The sequence below is a fragment of the Haliotis rubra genome, unplaced genomic scaffold (assembly GCF_003918875.1).
Source record: "Haliotis rubra isolate DU_JTF1 unplaced genomic scaffold, ASM391887v1 Scf50, whole genome shotgun sequence".
Taxonomy (NCBI): Eukaryota; Metazoa; Mollusca; class Gastropoda; order Lepetellida; family Haliotidae; genus Haliotis; species Haliotis rubra.
This window is the reverse complement of record NW_025767191.1, coordinates 2,678,587-2,701,365: the sequence shown is the minus strand read 5'-3', so window position 1 is coordinate 2,701,365 and position 22,779 is coordinate 2,678,587. Positions and strand designations below refer to the sequence as shown.

At 38.4% G+C, this 22,779-nt stretch overlaps 1 protein-coding gene across 3 annotated transcripts; it reads right to left on the bottom strand.

Annotated features, from left to right (window-relative positions):
• Positions 1-2,389: 2,389 nt before the first annotated feature.
• LOC124291880 (15-hydroxyprostaglandin dehydrogenase [NAD(+)]-like) lies at positions 2,390-21,506 on the bottom strand. 3 transcript variants are annotated; one of them, XM_046728945.1, is made up of 8 exons: positions 21,315-21,506; positions 17,283-17,403; positions 13,508-13,631; positions 6,564-6,670; positions 5,989-6,085; positions 5,639-5,715; positions 4,763-4,911; positions 2,390-4,267 (listed from the first exon to the last, which is right to left on the bottom strand). In XM_046728945.1, exons 2-8 carry the CDS (start codon positions 17,373-17,375, stop codon positions 4,129-4,131), a joined length of 786 nt encoding a protein of 261 aa, XP_046584901.1. In that variant the 5' UTR covers positions 17,376-17,403; positions 21,315-21,506; the 3' UTR covers positions 2,390-4,128. The 3 variants fall into 3 exon arrangements, with proteins under 3 accessions (XP_046584901.1, XP_046584903.1, XP_046584902.1); XM_046728947.1 differs by lacking the exon at positions 21,315-21,506 and adding an exon at positions 20,974-21,073; XM_046728946.1 differs by lacking the exon at positions 21,315-21,506 and adding an exon at positions 18,573-18,660.
• Between the last annotated feature and the right edge of the window lie 1,273 nt (positions 21,507-22,779).

Genomic DNA, 22,779 nt, shown 5'->3' with positions numbered 1-22,779 from the left:
GCCAGCAATTGATTGCCTATCAAAATTGGAACTCGTGAAGCAAAACAGTTCCAAGCATGCATGATATCCAGGAAAACCCATGAAAGAAATCCATCAAACATATATGAAATTTGTGATGACAACGATGCTGATTATGGAAAGTATACATTGAAAACATGTCCACAATCTGCTTCTTTTATTGAAATAGAGGATATTCCTTGTGTGTATTTTGGACAAATGGATCAAGGAAAGATAGGATCATTTTCTAGGAAATACGTTACGGAACCTCACATGTCGCCTCCACAGAAGGATTTTATTGTAAAAAATCATGCTCCGATGGTATCAGTAAATGGTATGGAAGCAGATCCTCTTCCGAGACGACAAAGTAGTTCACGTTCTGGCCAATATACTCGTCGGCGTTCCTCGCTGCCTTACGTTGCATCCATGTCACAATGTGATAAGAGCGATATAAGGGAGGAATCGTTTTCAGTCTGCCAAAGTGACGGGGAAAGCGTTGATGAAGGAAAGCGCAACTCATCGCACGAAACTACAGGTCCCACTCTTTCCCGAAGCTCCAAATCGCCAGGTTGTACCCAAAGCATAAGCCAATAACTTAGGGCACAACTAGGAGAACTCAAGTTCGAATTTGCATACTTGGACAACAGAAAACAGTTGAAAGTATTACTGCTGAGAGGTGAAAATGTTGGCAGATAAAAAAAATTTGACTACAATATGTTTATGTATATGTTTGATGCCAGGCAAACTCCAAACTCAGTTTTCAACTGAACAAAGGCACACAACAGATCCACATTATAACGAAGAGTTTTACTTTTCAAACATGAAGTTAAGGGATGTTCAAGAAATGACTCTTCAACTGAAGATATACAATAATATGCCACTGAGGCACACTGAAACCATCGACGAGATAAGCGTTCCCCTGTACAAGTAGGACATACTCAAAGAGACACGGTTATGGAGGAAAATTGAGAAAACGACAACCAAGATGATAAGTAATCATTGGAACGAAATTCTGTTATTCAGATATATCATGTAACGTGCATGGTTCTTCTTCACATGTACTAAATTACTTTGTAATAATGTACAATGAAACACATATACATGTACTGTGATATACATTGTAAAAGTATTATTTCTGTATTCATTACATAAATGATTGGACTTATTTGCAACATTTGATACGGTCATGTATTTTCTGTATTCGTTAGTATGATATCGGCCACATCAGTTTGAGTGTGAATTTAAACACCAGCCACAAGGAACTCCTCGTGACCATAGGCAGAGTGACGGGACTCGGTATTGCCGGCAAATCCGATGGTAAGGATTCTTTATTCATCATATTTATAAAATAATAGCAAGAGCTGTAGTGTCATGAAAGTGATTTGTCGCTATGTGAATAAAACAATGCCACATATTTACTGTCCAGTCACCTGAATTTTTCAACTTTGAAAATGATAGAACATTTAAATATCCTCTTTTACTACATTTCAGGTACCTATGTGACAGTGGATGTTTCACAGCACTTTGGAGATGTCACTCAACAACGAACACGTGACCAACAAAACTCATCTTATCCCGTGTTCAATGAATCATTAACATTTGATTTGCCATTGGTCGCATTAGAGGATCTGATGACCACTAGGATCATTGTCCCTGTATTCAAAATCGAACTCTTAGGCCACGATATCATACTGGGGCAGGTGTGTCTTGGATGTGACAGTACAGAGGATAGTGAGAAGTTGCATTGGCAAGAAGCACTCAGAGCCAAGGACAGACTGTAGGCAAATGGCACTATTTGATGGAGTAGATACGACAGGACAGAGGATAGTGAGAAGTTGCATTGGCAAGAAGCACTCCAGAGCCAAGGACCGACTGTATGCAAATGGCACTATTTGATGGAGTAGATACGACAGGACAGAGGATAGTGAGAAGTTGCATTGGCAAGAAGCACTCCAGAACAGAGGACAAACTGTAAGCAAATGGCACTATTTGATGGACTGTAACAGGACAAATGGCACTATTTGATGGAGTAGATACTGTATGCAAATGGCACTATTTGATGGAGTAGATACGACAGGACAGAGGATAGTGAGAAGTTGCATTGGAAAGAAGCACTCAAGAGCCAAGGACATACTGTAGGCAAATGGCACTATTTGATGGAGTAGATACGACAGGACAGAGGATAGTGAGAAGTTGTATTGGCAAGAAGCACTCCAGAGCCAAGGACCGACTGTATGCAAATGGCACTATTTGATGGAGTAGATACGACAGGACAGAGGATAGTGAGAAGTTGCATTGGCAAGAAGCACTCAAGAGCCAAGGACAGTCTGTAGGCAAATGGCACTATTTGATGGAATGGACGGCAAAGTATGCAACAGAGCGCAAATTCGGACAAGTTTTGTAATGTTTATTGATTTAATAGAACATAAGTACGCCTTACTGCGTATTGGTACTCCACATCAAAATAGATTACTAAATCACATCATCATTACTGCGAAGAGACATATTCTCATATGCAGTATCACAAATATGCTTCCAAATCAAAATTTATATTTAAAAACTCTAAAAGAAATAATCTTTGTGGAAAATCATATATCAACACAAAACAAAAATAAAATATACAATTTCAGTCACAAATGGAGCCTTCTATTCCAAGTACATAGAGGACTCCAAACTGTATCAATTTGTACCTGACATTATCTATATGTTTAATATAATAATATATTCACATGATACCAATACATCATGCAACTGTATTACTATAGACCGTATGCATCGCGACTTTGTATGTCTGTGATATTGTAATCTTAGGAACCAATATAAAAAATAAAAAAAGCCAATTATGCAGTAGGTTAATTTGTTATTTAGTGCACTTCCGCACAATTTCTGTCGTTGAAGAATCATTATTTGTCAAGAGTTATAATTCATTAAGCTGAAATGTACGAATTCACGCGTAACTGTCCACATTAACGGACTTTGCTTACATTTGAGCCGTAAAATAGTTTATGCGTGCATGTAGTTATGTCATCATGTTGTTTTGTAATGTGGTATTCGTGGTATTACAGTATTGAACGGATTCGAAGATTTTGATTCAGTTTCGATTGAACAGAGTAATGACAGAAATCACAATTGCCATGGAAATGAACTATTGTCTTTCTTCAAATTAGATACAGATTGAGAGAGAAATGTAAGTGTAATGTTAAATATCTGTGAACATCTATATACCTTGGCACGCTGGACACTTCTTTTTCCTGTCACATAATTTGACGCTTGACTACTATTATACACACTGTCTTCACTGTGTTGATATTGTCTAGTGAAAGAATGTATAAATGTCATGTTCTGTCAGGGGCGGTGGGGTAGCCTAGTGGTTAAAGCGTTGGCTCCTCACCGAAGACCTGGGTTCGATTCCCCACATGGGTACAATGTGTGAAGCCCATTTCTGGTGTCCCCCGCCGTGATATTGCTGGAATATTGCTAAAAGCGGCGTAAAACCACACTCTTTCACTCACTCACTCATTTTCTGCCTGTTTCAAAGTACAGTCAAATACCATTGTGTCCAAGATGAAGGTGCCTATGCAAACCGACAAATGATGACTCAACCAGGAATATGCAGTGGTCATGTTTTCCTTCGAGACAACCGTAACTTCGACGCAATGGTGTTTGACCGCATATTACTGTTTAATTTTTGTTATAATGGTAAAAGATGTTACAGCAACGTCGCCATTTCGCTTCGTAGTTGAGAATCTTGCTTCAAAGACCTCAATCCTTGGGGCTAGCTGTGTCAGGGGTTTGGTAGTTTACTCTTATCATTAGTCCTTTGATCAACTTTCCAACCAAACACCCCTTCACTTATCTTAATTCGGAACAGCACACGCGCCTAAACATAAGAAATCAGGAGCTGTCACTTGACAACCGAACATTAAACATTTTTTTATGTCATCCTCGGTCCAGGATGCATTACTCACACTTACAATTTACGGAAATGTTCACACACAAGAAGTGTATATTACCAATGAAATAACAGTTCTTATATCCAATCCGAACGGAAAGCCACGTTTTCAGCGTTGGCTAATCACAGATCCAAGGGTGCGTTTGCATATGACACTACTTATTCATTCACATTCGTGTTCATTGGCTGTCCACATTGATTACGTTAAAGGACGTTTTCACGGTTTGAATTCCACCTGATGCTGTTACCATGAAAACAACACCATTGCTAGAGTTTTCCTCAATGGCCCTAATAAAGGCCCCCGTGACATGTTCCATGCTGAAATGACAAATGAAAAATTCGTAAGTGACGCGTTGCTCAGATTTTTCATGAACACGTATTTTAACACATATCAATGTCCACTCTTAGTGATGCATTTTTCATTTCATCTTCATCTGATTGTCAATAAATGGATATAAAGTTTAGTACTGAGTTGTTAATCCTTCAGTTCTGTGACCATATGGCAGACAGCAGGAGACTGAGCTGGGTTCCAACGCTGGTATTGTACACGGATTATAAGCATGACTTTGGGCGAAGGCCCGAAATGATTACCATTTTGGTGACGGTCTGTAAATAGTCTGGACCAGACAATACAGTGATCAACAGCATGGGCAATGATCTACGCAATTGGGATAAGATGACATGTGTCAACCAGGTCAGCGAGCCTGACCCACCTAATCCCGTTAGTCGCCTCTTACGACAAGCACGGGTTGCTGAAGACCCGGATCGTCACGGGTCTGCTTGGTGAGGAGGCTCTGTAGTATGACGACTTACTTGCACAAACCATGTTTGTTCAGGACTTGCACGAAACTTTCCTTGTTATAAATCTGATCATCCCGAACCTCATTAACCATAGCTGTAGATGTTCCAGAAGGACACACAGTTGCCAGGCGAATACCTGCCTTTGTAATATCGGGATTAGCCTGCAACAAAAGGGAAAAAGAAGTGAGAAAAATCCTGTACATTTTAGTAATATTCCAGCAATATCAAGAAGTAACCAAGCAGGGGCCCCAGCTATCTGAGCAAAAGCGTGGGTCTTCTGCTTAGACGGCAGGGTTACCCATTGCCCTCGTGGTTAAACTTGTCAGACTCAAGTATCTCCTCTTCTATATCAGTGAAGTTTCACAGGGAAAAACCATATGAATGTTGGAAAGCTCCGACCAAACAAATTAATTCTTCTGTCGCTTTCTTTTCGATTTGAGGAACTGAAATGCGCTCTCTTCTTTTCTAATCAAAAATCATTGACCATACTTGAAGGTACTGGCCATTTTAAATTCCGTTTGGCCTGAAAGTTTCCTTCTTAAAAGTTAGTTTTCTTTCTAGTCACTGCTTCAAACAGCGAAATATTTTGTTTGTTTCTATTTAAGAGCAGCACAATTAGCAGTTATTTTCCAGTTTGTCCAATGAACATTCCATTTCTTTGATAGAAGGATGCCAAAAATTAAACAAAAAATTTTCTCCATTTATTTCTTTTAAGATTTTCATAAGATACAGTTATATCAAATATTTACGCCGCCTTTAAGCTATGTTAGTTTCATATTCTTATCAGATAAAAGGTCACGAACAAATTAACATACGCCGTCTCTTTATGTTTGCATTTGTCTACATTTCAAAATTAATGAAATACTGGCATCAAGCTGCTTAACTTACTGCCCAACTGCTCGTGAAGTTCACAACGGCGCTCTTGGTACCTGCATACACCGGCACCCAAAACCCAGGAGATAGACCTGAAACAGTATTGCTATGGTAACCTCTATGATGTTGACGTTTTCTGGTCGGTCGTATGTACTTGCAGTATTCTCAGTTTTACAAATAGCGCCCCTCCCCATCACCTCCACGTGCCGGTGGTGGTGGTGATAGTCTGTCTATTTGGGGCTGAAGTGGTATTGGCGGAGACTAGTAACAATAGTACTGATGGTGATGGTGGTTTTGGCAACGATATGAAGTGATGTGATCTTGTGTATGTAATCGCTGAAGTAATGTAAACATCGGGCACGCACCTGCCGTGGAGGATGTGTTGATTATGACACCGCCCTGGCCTCCCCGATCTGTCCGCATGTGCTCGAGGGCCATCATGGTTCCTCTGACTACTCCTATCTAGCATTACAAAAGACAAAACAGACAATTATAACATGCTGTAGATTGTGGATATAGCAAACATGTCGACACCTAGTCACTACTTTAAGCGTGAGAAGAGGATAATGTAAAACATTTTGAAGATAGATCCGTCTTTATACTGTTCTGGCTGCTTTAATTGAAAGCAGGACCGTGGATACACCAGGATAGTCAATCCTGAAGGATGCTATGACTCACTCGAAATGTGAGTGGGTGTAGTTTTACGTCGCCTTCAGCAATATTGAAGCAATATCACGGCGGAGGACACCAGAAATGAGCTTTACACATTGTAGCCATGTGGGGAATCGAACCCGGGTCTTCGGCGTGACGAGCGAACGCTTTAACCACTAGGCTACCTCACCGTCCCTCACTCGAAAAGAACAGTCAAGCGTAGTTTGACAGTATTTACAAAACAAAATTGAACAAAACATGTTTACGTCAACGTAAACTATCAACTTACAAAATTGACGTTGATACATTTCTCCCAGTCTTTTTCACTGACTATTCCAGCGTTGTTGACGAAAACATCTATCCTTCCAAAGTGACTGACAGCTCGGTGAAAGCTACCTGAATGCACATCATAATGACATTTATAGACGGACCTTTTCGAATTAAAAGGGCGGAGTGATGTACACGGGGTTTGACGCCGCGCTAAAGTCTACTATTGGTATATTGCTGTTTAACGCCGCACTCGGGAATATTTTAGCTATACGGTGGCCGTCTGTAAGTAATCAAGTCTTTGCGAGACATTCCAGTCATTGACAGCATGAACATCGATCAACGCAAAAGGATAATATGACGTGTCAACCACGCCAGCAAGCCTGACCACCCGATCCCGTTAGTCGCCTCTTACGACAAGCATTGGTTGCCGAAGATCAATTCTAACCCGGATCTTCACGGGTCTCAAGTCTACTGTGAGTCTACTCACATGACGACTTATATAATTATGTTTTACAGTACTTTCCCACAAAGATAACAATGCCGCAGGTTTAACACGGATACGCCACTCAGACAGTGTTGTGACTCCGAGCCAACCAGTTATTTTTTACTTAATGCCGACAGGTTAAAGAAATTATTAATTATTGAATGTCCTTTTTAATGTCATTTAACTTCAGAACCATCTACATTCTGGTTTACGTGTAGACGTTCTATCTACCAGACCACGTAGGTACTCAATTACAACAGCCAACTTACAATCGATCACTTGATTGTCAGGGTGCTGTTGTACAAAACTACCTTAGCGCTAAGACTACCTTAAGAAGGGTCTAGGCTAACTGCCCCCAGGGGCGGTTCCTAGCCAGTCACCATCTGGGTCATCTGGACTTGTTCAGTGCCTGTTCATTTTGTAAAACTCCAATTGATAACAAAAATACTAGCAAGATGGGGAAGGGGGCTTGCCTAGGGGGCAGTTGTCCGAGGGGCACAATGGTCGGGGGATAACCAGGGGCAGTTGTCGGGGGGCAGTTGTCCGGGGGGCAGTTAGCCTGATACCCCTTAAGACTATGTTATGGTATGGGAGTTAATGTCACCTTAGCGCTAAGATCGCTTTGCTTTGCTTTGTGAGTGAGTGAGTTTAGCAGCAATATTCCAGCTATATGGCGGCGGTCTGTAAATAATTGAGTCCGGACCAGACACTCCAGTGATCAACAGCATGAGCATCGATCTTCGCAATTAGGAAACCGATGACACGTGTCAACCAAGTCAGCGACCCTGACCACCCGATCCCGTTAGCCGCCTCTTACGACAAGCGTGGGTTACTGAAGATCAATATTCTACCCGGACCTTCACGGGTGGCAGAAGAAGAAGACGTACTGGATGCAGCACTGCTGTGCGGTGTCAGGCAAATAATACTTTTGTGAATGACTGGTGCTACCTGTAAGGCAGGGCCTGTTTACCCGTTTGGCGAATACCTGGTGTCTTCACTGCTTTTCATAGCTCTGTTTCATGTTTTCATAGCTCTCGTTATGAACTAAACGAAATGTGTTTCTGAGGATAGTCAAGGCTGGGTATTCGTTTGCACTGATGTTCCATGTTTGAAACATCTTAGTTTTAGAAATCAAATTCCAAATCTAAGAGTACATGGCTGTTTGTTTTAGCAGTTTAGTAGTTAGTAGCTTTCAGCACTTTGCATAGATGTTAGCGCATTATACGAAGTCATAATATCATTTCAGATTAACTTGCAGTCTTCTTCGGTGGTTGTGTTTAAATGCTTATGTCAAGTGGAAATAGTTTTACTAAACACCTCTCCCAGCGAGGTTAATTTTACAAACTGGTGAACAGAAAGTGCAAATTTCTGAAATGTATCAGGAATAGAAGCGCTAATATGTCGTCATAGCATCAGCCACTGTTTACAGGCATTAGATAGCCATGGCAACTGTAATTAACAGTGAAATGCTGCAGCTACTGTAATTTTACATGGGATGGGCATTGTTTTCCAAATAAGTTTAACACAGGAATGAGCATAGACATGTTTGCTTTGATACACTGATACTATAAAGTGTACACCTTTCACTCCCGAAGTAGTTACTTGACAATCATATGAAGATTCTACAATCATATGGCGCTGAGAGTATTATTCTTGGGAAGAACTGCATTTGTTAGCTCGTCACAAATTTCGATAATTCATTCATGACACAAAGTTCGAAATGATAGAGAAAACGAAATGCAAGGTACCAAAAAACGTTACAAAGTGTTATTTAATTTGGACAGTATCGGCAAAAATGTGGACGTAAAATTTCAAACCCTTAAAGAACAATATTGATTATACATTGATTTCTTGCAATGTTTTCAGATTACAAACCATTTTCTGGGCAATCTCATGAATCATCAAATTGAATCTTTCAAATGGGAGGGGAGGAATCGCACACTTTTCTAAATATAGCATAACAATCAGAAAAATACATATTTGTAAAATAGTTGAATATGTCCATGGAAAGCTGAAGAAAACGGATGCCCTTACATTAACCGTGACTCTAACATGTGAATTGTGTACCGGAAGACCGGTTTATTTAGGAGGCCATGTGACTGTTCTCATCGAATGGGTCATTTGAGAAGTAACCTGCTATGGTCATGACATTATACCAGATACGAACCATGATGAAACATATTTCGCCTAGCGGCATTGAATACCATAAATATGTCTGATCTGACTTGCCTATGAAGTTTAAATCTAACTGGAAGACATGATCAAACATTGGTTAATCATACCCCGTATAACATCGTAAATTACATGCTGCTGGAACAGAGACATGTGAACAGAATTAGTCCACGTAAAGCCATGTAAGGTAATCCCGATGTACGAATATGGTTCTCAAATAGTTCGACTGAACATACACGATTGAACGTAAAGAACTTCATCGCATCAGACGAGTCTTCGACACAAAATACACGCGTAACAAGTGAGTGAGTTAGTTAAGATTTTAAGTCACATCGGCAATAGTTCAGCCATATTGTGACTATTCACAAGTTATAATGTCATAATAAATCATTATAAAAACCTGTCGGCGAAGGACAGTAAAAATAACTAGAATATCACAGATATAACTGTAAAACTAGTATGAAAATCTAAAATATGTTAACTATGAAAGACAATACAATATATAAAAGTTGCTATAGATCGCCAACAACTGAAGGTAGATCACCATACTAGAGACCACTGGGACTTACAGTACCTTTGCTACCTGCATGGGCTCTAGCTGGATTTACATTACCCCTTCAGCCATTGGCGATTGTAGTCAAATTTAACTCATATTCTACGATTAAAGACACGTGGTATGAAGAATCCTTTGAATGAAATTGAACTTACATACCTTCTCAGGGGTACAATAATTTTACGCTACTTCAACCCCCTTTGAAGGTAATGCCACTAACAGTCAAAGTCATTTTTTCATTCACACAAATTAAAATTCATATTCTAATCACAATACATATCAAAATTTATCAACTAATTCAATTTCTTTTAAAAAACTCAATAATTAAATGAATATGTACATTAAAAAGATCTTCCATCGTTTTTACATTGAAATATTTATCCCTTGTGATGGAAAAATCAATACAGCCAAGCGATTCTGTCATCACTAGGGATGCAAAACGGAGGATCCTCACCTTTAAGCAAATACTCATGGGTGTATCGAGAATGTCCAATACGACATCGTCTTAGAATAACCTCTTCAAATCTGGAGTGATAACCCAAGTAGGTGTAACCAATGGTTGGTTTAATTGCAATTATATCTTTATATATCTTTGGTTTATATGCATTAATAATTTATTCATATCTACTTGGATGTCCCAGTTCTTCTGCATCAGATCACGAATGTACGACCTAATGGTTGCTTTGTAATCGGAGTATAGAATGAGAAGTGGTATCACAGATTTGTTGAGTTCTGCCTTAGCAGCTAAATCGGCCAGTGTGTTACCAGAGATTCCAACATGACTAGGTAACCAACAGAGGACGATGTCGTATTGGCCAGTAGCAAGATCATTATAAAATTCAATTATATCGATTAAAAGTGGATGTTTGCAGGAGGGATTTTTTTATAGCCTGAAAGTACGAAAGAGAGTCTGAAAATATGATATATTGTTTATATTTAGGATGGATTTAAATATAGTTAAGCTCTGTTAATATGGCATTTGCTTCTGCTGTGAAAATAGAACTATCACCTGGTAATCTAGAAGAGATTGTTCGAGATCCAATGACAGTGGCACAAGCCACTGCGCCACAATCCTTGGATCCATCTGTAAATAAGAATTTGTATGTATTATATTTACTTTTTATACTCTTGTTTATATTGTAATTCATTAGTTTCGAATGTTTTAAATGTTGTCAGTGTTAGGTCAACTTCTGGCCTCAACAATTGTCAAGGAGGAGAAGAAAGAAGACGGAAAGGAGAAATATGTTCCAGCTAAATGCCGGCAGCAGAAATTAATGGCTTAATTCTGAGCCCAAGAGGCGGGACAGGAGAAGATTTCCTGGTGTATAAATCCTCATAGAGAGGATTGAACACAGTTATATGCAGGGTTAGAGTATAATTTCGTAATATATTGTAAAGATAATTTTATACGGCGTTGTGTAAGGGGCTCATCTGCCTCAACGAAGAGACTGTCAACAGGAGAAGTTCTAAAAGATCCAAGACAAAGTCTTAGACCTTGGTGGTGGATAGAATCTAATATTTTTAGGTTGCTGTTGCAGGCCCCACCATATATGATGGAGCCATAATCAGGTTTGGAGCGGACTAGTGATCTGTATAGGTCTAGGAGGGTGGCTTGATCCCTTTCCCACTTTGAATTAGAAACTACTTTCAATAAATCGAGTGCCTTCAGGCATTTATTTTTATGGGATTTAATATGCGGAATAAAAGTTAAATGGCAGGCGAAAATGAAACCAAAGAACTTGGCCTCTTTGACAACTTTGAGTCCCATTTAAATTTAGTTCTGGGTCCTTATGCGGCTTATATTTTCTGCAGAAGTGTATGCAGTTAGTTTTTAACTTAGAAAACTAGAAAGCCGTTTTCAAGACACCATTTATTTATTTTGTTTAAACACAATTGCAGTTGCCGTTCAATAGTATGCATATTTTTACCGCGACAAGAAATATTAAAATCATCACCAAACAGCGATCAATCGATTGAATCGTTTAAAACATTGGACAAACTATTTATCTTTATACTAAAAAGTGACGCGTAACAAGAAACAGGGTATACAATGTCAAGAATTTATTATCGATATTCTTACTAAGAAACATTGTCTTTAATTGAAATTTATATTTCAAACGAGAAGGTCCGTCTTTATAATTCAGCACCAGTGTATGTTTCAGCACGACTTATTGCAAATTGGCATATGTACATGTGTGAAAATAATAATGTGTGCTAAATAATCATGTATTGCAGAAATGGCATCGGCACACAAACTTTCTGTTGTTAACAGTATTCGATTCACAAACAAATAACAACACCTAATATGACGCATGTTAACTTAGCAAGACCTGTGTGTTCACATGTGTACAAGTGTGGAAACTATGTTAAATATGCCTTGGAGAAATGGGCCACAGCATACAAAACAATTGTTGTCAACATTTCGATTTACCGTTAAGGTATCACGTAAAGATAACAACACCCATCATGACGCATGTTAACTTAACAAGACCTGTGTGTTTACCGGACCAACCTTTGTTTGTGAACGTCTTTCGATGACTCGTTTTGATGTCTTTGTACAACTAAAGGACACTAGAGTTTCAATAACATACCTCCAGCACTTCATTTTGAATTGTTAAGCATAGCACGCGTTGAAAACTGAAGTCTACTCAGTAATGCTTCAAATAGTGATAGGCCAACACAGAATTCTTTACTTTTTTCCCAAGACTGGAGACTAATCGTTGGATAGTAAACGAGTCCTTTTTAGATACCGTTTTAATGTAAACTGTGTTGGATAACCCATCAAATTATAGAAAATAGTTTTCGGTATTTTTTATATTTATTACTCACTTCCCCATTATCTAAACTCAGCGTTGAAAAATGACGATGATATAAGGCTTGCGTATTGATTCATCATTCATAGCTACTGATTCGATCATGGACCGTTTTCTTATATTGCTACCTGTTAGTAAAGTGTTCGTCTTTCCTAGTGATCAGTTTTATGATTAGGTGCTGATTCTAAATAACACGTTAATAAAAACAAACCATAAACATCACAACATATACATACAATGTGAAATTCCATCAAATTCGGTTCCTGGAAGAGCAAGATAACATCGAAACAACCCATCCTATCTTATTTTATAAAAACACAGTTTCAATACACACATGAAAGCTCTGCTTAAGGCAGGGTTGACTTTACGATTCCGACGATATATTATGATCATTGCTGTCACACAATATAATATCACTCACGAAGAACCATCTACTCATTGGACGTGATGACATCGTTTGATAATAATGACGTCTCCAGAAATGCCACATTTCATTTTTTCGATATTATTTAATAATTCTTACTTACCCAATTGTTCTATTTGTACCACAAAATGAAGCCAAAATGTACATATTTAGGCCTTAATGGTTCACAGTGCCACCGGCTACACGCTTTGCTTCGACAGTTACGATGAATGACCATCAGTAGCCATGCTTGTGTTTGTCATTATTCTGTTTTCTTCCTGAAATGATCGCCAATGACATGCCTAAACTAATGTCTTTTAATGCCATTTGTTCCAAGGACAGTGTCATTTTCATCCTTGATGTGACTAGGTCGCTAAATGAAATGTGTACTATGACATCAAATGTCATTTCGCCGAGGTCACAATATCAGGAATCTGGAATTATGAATGCATAGAGATTGCAACACGAGACTCTTCAGGCAAAATAATCTTCGGGGTTCTTACCTCTTGTCAAGAATTGACGTTTGACATCAACTTACTTTCAAAGGACTTGGAATCAGAGACATCACATGCCTCAAATATCACATTTGCTTTTCCCCATTTCTCTTGAAGTTCAGTTAAAGTTGCCTGTCCTTGTATTGCATTAAAATCCGCTATGCACACCTGGAGAATAATAATAAAGAACAATAATTGAGTCTTGTCGTAGAAAAACACCGACAAGTGAAATATGAAGTCAAGCTTTGCAGACCTTTTCAACGTCACCACTTACCATGACGTTACAATAAAATCAAATTTGAATTGTCTCAGATGCTGGTAAGCTGTGCAATTTACACCCACACCATTTAATATTACTGTTTCCAAAATCTAAACGTTCGGGATCTTGAAGATCCAGGTTGGAATTGATCTTCAACAACCTCTGCTTATGGTGTCGTAAGAGGGGACTGACGGGATTGGGTGGTCAGGTAGACCTGGTTGAAGCATGTCATCTGATCCCAATGCTCATGGTATCGAACGTCATATTGTCTGGTCCAGATTCGATGTATATTGCTGGAACAACTCTCGTCCATGAAGGATTAATCGATTTTTCAAAATATTTCTGACAGCATATTTGACAAGAACATTATTTTGAAATTCCCTGAAACATAGTTCTGGGTTGTTATCACTACATCAAACAAAGAAATACATTTATCTGGAAAACTTTATTCATAACGACTGTTGTGTGTAAATACACATCGAAAGTATTATTCGTAAAAACTGGTAACCGTGTTTTCAATCTCCAATGAAAATCATATTAATTTCTTTCAGCAGCAAAAGACCATCACTGGCCACAGACCAAATTATCAAATAATCAAATTTATATCTTTTCCTCAGAGTGGAATTACCTACAAACAATCAAATAAGTTATTTTTTAACATAAGGTTCACATACTATTGCCACCGACGTGTGGAATAGGTTGAATTCCGTCCTTTGTTGTCAGAAGTGTAGCATTATACTATTCATTTGTTTTCTGGGTTTCTAGCTGATGAGACATTCGGCATCCCATAACATGTACGCCACAACTTTATAGCTGATGAGACAGGTTTTGTATTTTGTGTGTGGATGTGCGAGTGGTGATGTAATTTGCTCCCGTTATATTAAATGTTACTTGGACTCTCGCATCAACTTGTGAACCAAGGTGACCTCCATAGAAACAAATCGTTGCTAAAAGGTATTTCCAGATCAACTTCAAACCGAATTGATCTGACGTAAGAAGATCACAAGGAGCTGATACTTTATTCATTCAGTTTCTCTCACAACTGAATATTCATTTACTTCAAAATGTCTTCAGAGCTAATATGACACTAAGCATTCGCAAATCGGTCGTCAACGTAATCTTAGATGTTCTGACTCATATCTCGTGTTGTTGGATGCGGGGGTCGTCTTCAGTGCAGTCTTATCACATTTAACGTGTGCCTACGTATGCCATCCTTCCTTTGTGGTGTATCCACGGATGTACTTGATCGCTGCACTTTCCGCAGTTGTGTCCATTTTGTCTATAGGTCACAATGAGTGAGTGAGTGTGTTGGAGTTTACGCGGCTTTCAGCAACATTACAGTAATATCAGGGCGGGGGACAACAAAAATGGGTTTCACACACTGTACCCATATAGGCTCAGTTACTCTGTGTAGATGTTAACTACCTAAATGTGTAAACAGATATTGTTAAATAGATGAAAGGGCGTATTGTAATCTCAGTGATTAATAAACGTGTTTTAATGTGATTGGATCCACACTGACGAAAAGAGGCACACTGTTATAAATATTCTTTCCAAAGTTTCAAACTGCGCGGTACCTGACTTCTATTTTAAAGGGATGGAGAGAATTTTAGTCTTAAAAGAAACCGTTGTTTACCCGATCCATACATACAATGACTACGTTTACAGGTTATTTGCTGTGTACAGCCAGGTAGTGTCCCATTTTTGACAGCGTCTTGGTCACTGATCCATTAAGGTGTGAAGTTTCGCTGTCAAAACTGGGATAACCAGCTGTACCAATTAAGGGTAATTATGTGCATGCAATCAGCTGAGAGAAGTACATAGAACAGCCTTATTGATTCCTATTTTCATATCAGTAATATGAAATATATTACGAGAAGAGCTGACAAGTGTGCCAAAGATTTAGGAGAAAGAAGGAGAAAGATTGCAGCCCGACTTCATATGTATGACAGTATCAAGTCAAGTCTGTACAGACAAAGAACCAAGAAGGTCCCCCGCACTCCAAAAGACGCCCAAGAGCTACAGCTTGATGGAGAATGGTCTACAACAGACCAAGGAGAAGACTTTCTACTGGTAGATGACCACAGCCATCGGCTTATCAGTCCCCAGACTATGTATTACACATTTTTCAAGTTACTATAGATATACAGCAATCGATATATGGCCTATACATTACATGGGCCACATGTGTCCTGGTCCGTTCAATAAATCATTATCCTTTAAGAGGGCTCTTTGGAGTAACATTCGAAACATGACCATGTGGTTTTGCATCCGATATGACTATAATGACGGTTTCACATGCAAAAACTTCCTCGTGTGTGCATTATTCATCATCGTAATTGATTTCATCAGTGACTTTTACTGCATAGAATGAGTATGATCAGCTGTGCGTATCTACATATTTTGCTCGTGAATGTCCCAACATCAGTCAAATACTAATTTGAATTAACGTTATTTGTGCTTAAAAAAACCAAACATACTTGTTTGTTCGAGTGAGTGAGTGAGTGTGATTTTACGCCGCTTTTAACAATATTCCAGCAATATCACAGCAGGGGACATCAGAAGTGGGCTTCACACATTGTACACATGTGGGGAATCGAACCCTATCTTTGGAGTGACGAGCAAACGCTTTAACCACTAGGCTACCCAACCGCCCCTGTTTGTTCAGTGGTGTTTGAACGTGAAATACACCAGACATCGGTATTCTACGTATCTGAAAAAGTTTGATCATAGATATTTGTACATTTGAAATTATAACTGCATGGTTTCGGCTAAGTAATGTTTGCAGCCGTTTTGTCAGATCCAAATTTATTCTTATTTTCCTCACAGTTTTAGATTAGATCAACGAGATAACAATACACTCAATAGTATCTGTCATATTTATTGACTGTACTTTGGTCGTAGTGAGAGGTTATATAAACTGTATGGACTGTGCATTTTCTGTCAGAACTACAATATTTGTGTAAATCTACAATTGCAATCAAATGCCAGAATTTCAACATTACTTGTATAAAAGTAAGGAACCAAGCATGCTGACACACGGCTATCAACACAGTCAGATTCCCCGCATGGGTACCGTGTCCACTCCCTCATCGTGTCCCCAGGCGGTTGGGTAGCCGAGTGGTTAAAGCGTTCGCTCGTCACGCCGAACACCCGGGTTCGATTCCCCGCACGGGTACCGTGTCTACTCCCTCATTGTGTCCCCAGGCGGTGGGTTAGCCGAGTGGTTAAAGCGTTCAATTGTCACGCCGAAGACCCGGGTTCGATTCTCCACATGGGTACAATGTGTGAAACCTATTTTTGGGTGTCCCCCGTCGTGAAGTTGCTGGAATATTACTAAAAGCGGCATAAAACCTCATTCACTTACTCATTAACTCACTCCAGTACTAAGTGTTGGCATGTTGCCAAACAATGCTGGTATATGCTGCTAAAACAATGTTCACTTGTTGAAAAGTCTGGAATGAAATTTTTATTTTGTAAACAATAACATTAAACTAACTATGCTCATTATCATGGACATTATTACTTTCGCCGTGGAGTCCAGATGAGCTGTCGCCTACCTTTGCACCTTTCTGCAACACAGCCTCAGCAACAGCTCTTCCAACTCCCTGTGCCCCTCCGGTAACAAATACAGCCTTGTCCTTCATATCCATGTCTTCTTCGATCCACCCGTTTTACTGTCTAGAAATTAGAAAAGCAGTAAAAATGTTGGATGTTTCAAGTGTTTCTTTTTTCCGATATACCAGTCTTGTCAAACACCGATTGCCAATGTCAGCTGTCGGACAGTCCCTGCCTGAACCATGTATTTTCCGTTTGTCAGTCAGTCAAAGGCCGTGTCACTATAAGATGCCCACTATCAATTGCCTCAGATTAACCTTGATACCTTCACATTAGTCTGCTATACCGACCCTAAAACCAATATACCCAATGCAGCCCATGCAAGTCAAGACTATGCTGCAAGTTTAGATTTGAAGAAAGTCTCTGTACTTCGGTGTGTGCGCTCATATTGTAATATACTGAAAGAAACAAATACAGGATCACAGGAAAATTCAAGCATTCCTTTATTGTTTTCCAGTTTTCATCACCACAGCGCTATTCAAAGATGGTGATGAAAACTGGAAAATATTAAAGGAACGCTTGCATTTTCCTGTGATCCTTTATTTGTTTCTCTCGGTATAATAAGCCTGTTTACAAAACAATACAATACAATATAGTTTATTAAAGTCTCACCATTTGTACAACAAGAATTAAAATACAGCATATAGAATATTAAAAATGTAAAAGTACAAATGCCACCCAAAAGGGTTATGAGAGACCATATTTTACAAAATTAGTGTACATGTACTTTATGGTTATGTAAAAGAGGTAATATGCTACATATTATTATAAACATAGGGACAATATAACAATATAAATATAATAAATTTAAATGATTAAGTACACTGTTAAAGGTAAAATATTAAGTCTATTGTTAAATTATATATAAAGTAGTTTCCTGCGCATAAACATTTTGAAGCACATGCTTCCTAAAAGGTAAGTTACAATGGTTATTTAAAATGGTAATATCTACAGGAGTATTATAAAACATATTTTTAAAATAAAAAGTACGGATATCGTCATAAAAGGGACAGTGTAAAAGTGGGTTTCGTCTTCTGCGTGTGTAGCGGGAATAGGAGAGGAGCAGTATCGGCCCGTATCTATCTCGAGTTTTAGGGAGCCACATCTTAAGGAAGCAAGTATATATCCCTCGCTTGTATCTTGGAAGTCGAATGTAACCCCCAGTGTTCATTTCAGTCATAAAAAGTTTAAAAGTTTTACATCCGTATTTAACAAAATGACTTTCTACTTACAGCTCCAAGCTCTGCAATCAAAACATACTGATTAAATAATACCGATGCTTAGTCCCTCAAATATATACATCTTGTCATCATGACATTGTCCATTTCCTATATGCTATATAGCATAGAGTCACTATATATACATATGTTCCAATCCTCCTATCCTAACTTTCCTGCATGCATTGTACATGAATATGAGGTCATTTCCGTACGATATATTTTGTTTGTTCACGAGATCACATGTGTGTGACGTATTCAAAAGAAGTTCACGTGATCATGTCTGTCCGATATATTAAAAATTAGAACACATGATCATATCTGTGCGATATATACAAAATTATATAATTAGTACACCTGATCATATCCGTTCGATACATTCAAAATGAGTTGACATGATCATAATCAGTACGATTTATTCTACATTAGTTCACGTGATCATATCAGTATGATATATTCTACATTAGTTCACGTGATCATATCAGTACGATATATTCTACATTAGTTCACCTGATCATATCAGTACGATATATTCTACATTAGTTCACCTGATCATATCAGTACGATGTATACTACATTAGTTCACGTGATCATATCAGTACGATGTATTCTACATTAGTTCACGTGATCATATCAGTACGATATATTCTACATTAGTTCACGTGATCATATCAGTATGATATATTCTACATTAGTTCACGTGATCATATCAGTACGATATATTCTACATTAGTTCACCTGATCATATCAGTACACATATTCAATATTAGTTCACCTGATCATATCAGTATGATATATTCTACATTAGTTCACGTGATCATATCAGTATAATATTTGCTACATAAGTTCACGTGATCATATCAGTATGATATATTCTACATTAGTTCACGTGATCATATCAGTACGATGTATTCTACATTCATTCACGTGATCATATCAGTACGATGTATTCTACATTGGTTCACGTGATCATATCAGTACGATATATTCTACATTAGTTCACGTGATCATATCAGTATGATATATTCTACATTAGGTCACGTGATCATATCAGTACGATATATTCTACATTAGTTCACGTGATCATATCAGTACATATATTCTATATTAGTTCACCTGATCATATCAGTACGATATATTCTTCATTAGTTCACGTGATCATATCAGTATGATATTTGCTACATAAGTTCACGTGATCATATCAGTATGATATATTCTACATTAGTTCACGTGATCATATCAGTATGATATATTCTACATTGGTTCACGTGATCATATCAGTATGATATATTCTACATTAGTTCACGTGATCATATCAGTACGATATATTCTACATTAGTTCACCTGATCATATCAGTACGATGTATTCTACATTAGTTCACGTGATCATATCAGTACGATGTATTCTACATTAGTTCACGTGATCATATCAGTACGATATATTCTACATTAGTTCACGTGATCATATCAGTACGATATATTCTACATTAGGTCACGTGATCATATCAGTACGATATATTCTACATTAGTTCACGTGATCATATCAGTACGATATATTCTACATTAGTTCACGTGATCATATCAGTACGATATATTCTACATAAGTTCACGTGATCATATCAGTATGATATATTCTACATTAGTTCACGTGATCATATCAGTACATATATTCTATATTAGTTCACCTGATCATATCAGTATGATATATTCTACATTAGTTCACGTGATCATATCAGTATGATATATTCTACATAAGTTCACGTGATCATATCAGTATGATATATTCTACATTAGTTCACGTGATCATATCAGTACCATACATTCTACATTTATTCACGTGATCACATCAGTACCATAAATTCTACATTAGTTCACGTGATCATATCAGTATGATATATTCTACATTAGTTCACGTGATCATATCAGTACATATATTCTATATTAGTTCACCTGATCATATCAGTATGATATATTCTACATTAGTTCACGTGATCATATCAGTATGATATATTCTACATAAGTTCACGTGATCATATCAGTATGATATATTCTACATTAGTTCACGTGATCATATCAGTACCATACATTCTACATTTATTCACGTGATCACATCAGTACCATAAATTCTACATTCATTCACGTGATCACATCAGGACGATATATCCTACCTTAGGTTACGTGATCATATCAGTACTAAACATTCTACAATAATTCACGTGATCACATCAGTATGATATTTTCTACATAAGTTCGCGTGATCATATCAGTGCGATATTTTCCACATTAGATCACGTTTACACAATCACACTCCACGCACCTGCTGTTTGCATAGACAATTGTAATGCCCTTGTGTCAGAACAGCTGAACATTGCACAGCTATTTTAATTCTGTAAAGAGTAGATATTGTATTGCTCACTCCATCCTGCTTTCATGCCATGTCCGTTTGTACCGAACTGTCACATGTTAAATGACACAGCTACAATAGGTAACTGAACTTCCCTGTCAAACATACTGGGCAATTGAGCACAATTGATCATCCACAGCCATACCACGTCATGTCATGTGATACCAACTGACGAATTATTTCATTATCCACACGCGATCAATACTATATATAGGTTATGTTGGTGTTAAAATGTTTCACTTGCGAATGTGTAATGCTGGCTTTGATAAATAATTTACTAAAGTATACCGGTATAGTCTAATTCCTATAGCTTGAGTATACTATGTATAACCGGCGTATATCAGTGTACTTACCTGATAGAACCCTGGAGAGACTGAGAGGTCAGGACTGAGGGAACCATATACAGTTACTGCATATTTACGTCACTAACCACCCGACTTCTTCCTTCAAGAGGACTTTGCACCGTCTGTGACCTGTTTTACCACAGTACGTATGCGTGTATACGAAGGCCGAGAGTCTATTTAAATAGGCCTACGTATGTCTACACCGGTTCGTATCTTCAATGTTATTGAACAGGTCTGAGCGTATTTGACTATGCAAATGCCTTGAGTAGATACTCAGCTATGACATCGTGTGTTGTTGTGAATAATTCTAAACGCTCGCCTAGCCACAGGGCTGGGTTGTAAAAGGTGTATTGTTAACTTCAATGATATGCACTAAGGCCTCTAAAGAAACAGAACTCCGCAGCTTAGGGGATTAGTGCGACTTCATTGAATCTAAGGATGCGGTGTGCTGCATACTGACCAACGAATTTCTAAGGTATCGCGGTCTCGGCTTCTATAGCAAAAGTTGGTGTTTGGGAAAAGGCTAATTTTACCATACAAAAAAGGCCAAATTCACATTGTATGTGAAAATACACTTTCCAGGTTTTAACAGAAACGCCGGGATCTTGGTTTGGGGCATAATGTTATTTTATCTCGAATTTCCCTGGTTCAGGCTATTGTCAAAATGGATTAAAGAGGCACGGGTTGTCTAGATGCTACGTCTCGTCATAGTGCCTTAAATGCCTTATGACGCCTGCCCAGGATGCGATTATTATTCGCTGTTATCTGAAATCTCCATGAAACATTAAGTGACACTCATGCATTAAGGCAACACAACACAAAAGGTCCTAGCAAACAGTAAAAGGCAGCCATAAACCACTCAGTTATGCACACAGACATAAAAACACGGACTCACTCACTCACTCGGACAGGTTCAGATTATGATAAGCTGTCCCCGATAAAACGTTAGAAGATACCTAACCTAAACAGATATAGTTTGCTGACGAAGCATGTTCTATATCAACTAATATACGATACTCCCCTTCATATGTTTCTTCATGTTCTGCTGGTAATCCCTCAGCGGTGATTTACAGATGGGGATGACAGCTACTCAGATCCAATGTTAAGTCACTATAGTCTGCTGTATATCATGTGTAACATACGTCAGGGACTCACTGTACTGACTGGGATTATTGTGTTTGGTCCGGTGTAAGACAGGGACATTTGAAAGAAATTTATTACAGGGAGAGTGGATTGGAGTAGAGGCGAGAGGAGGGTTGTTGATGGTTGTAGGGGGAAGCGGAAGGGTGTTGAGAGGAATAGTGGAGCAGAGAGCTGTTGCGGGAGTGAGTGAGTGAGTGATTTTAGTTTTAGGCCGCTTACAGCAGTATGTCAGCAATATCACGGCGGGGGACACGGAAATGGGCTTCACACATTGTACCCATGTGGGGACTCGAACCGGGGTCTTCAGCGTGACGAGGGTCACTTTTGACAA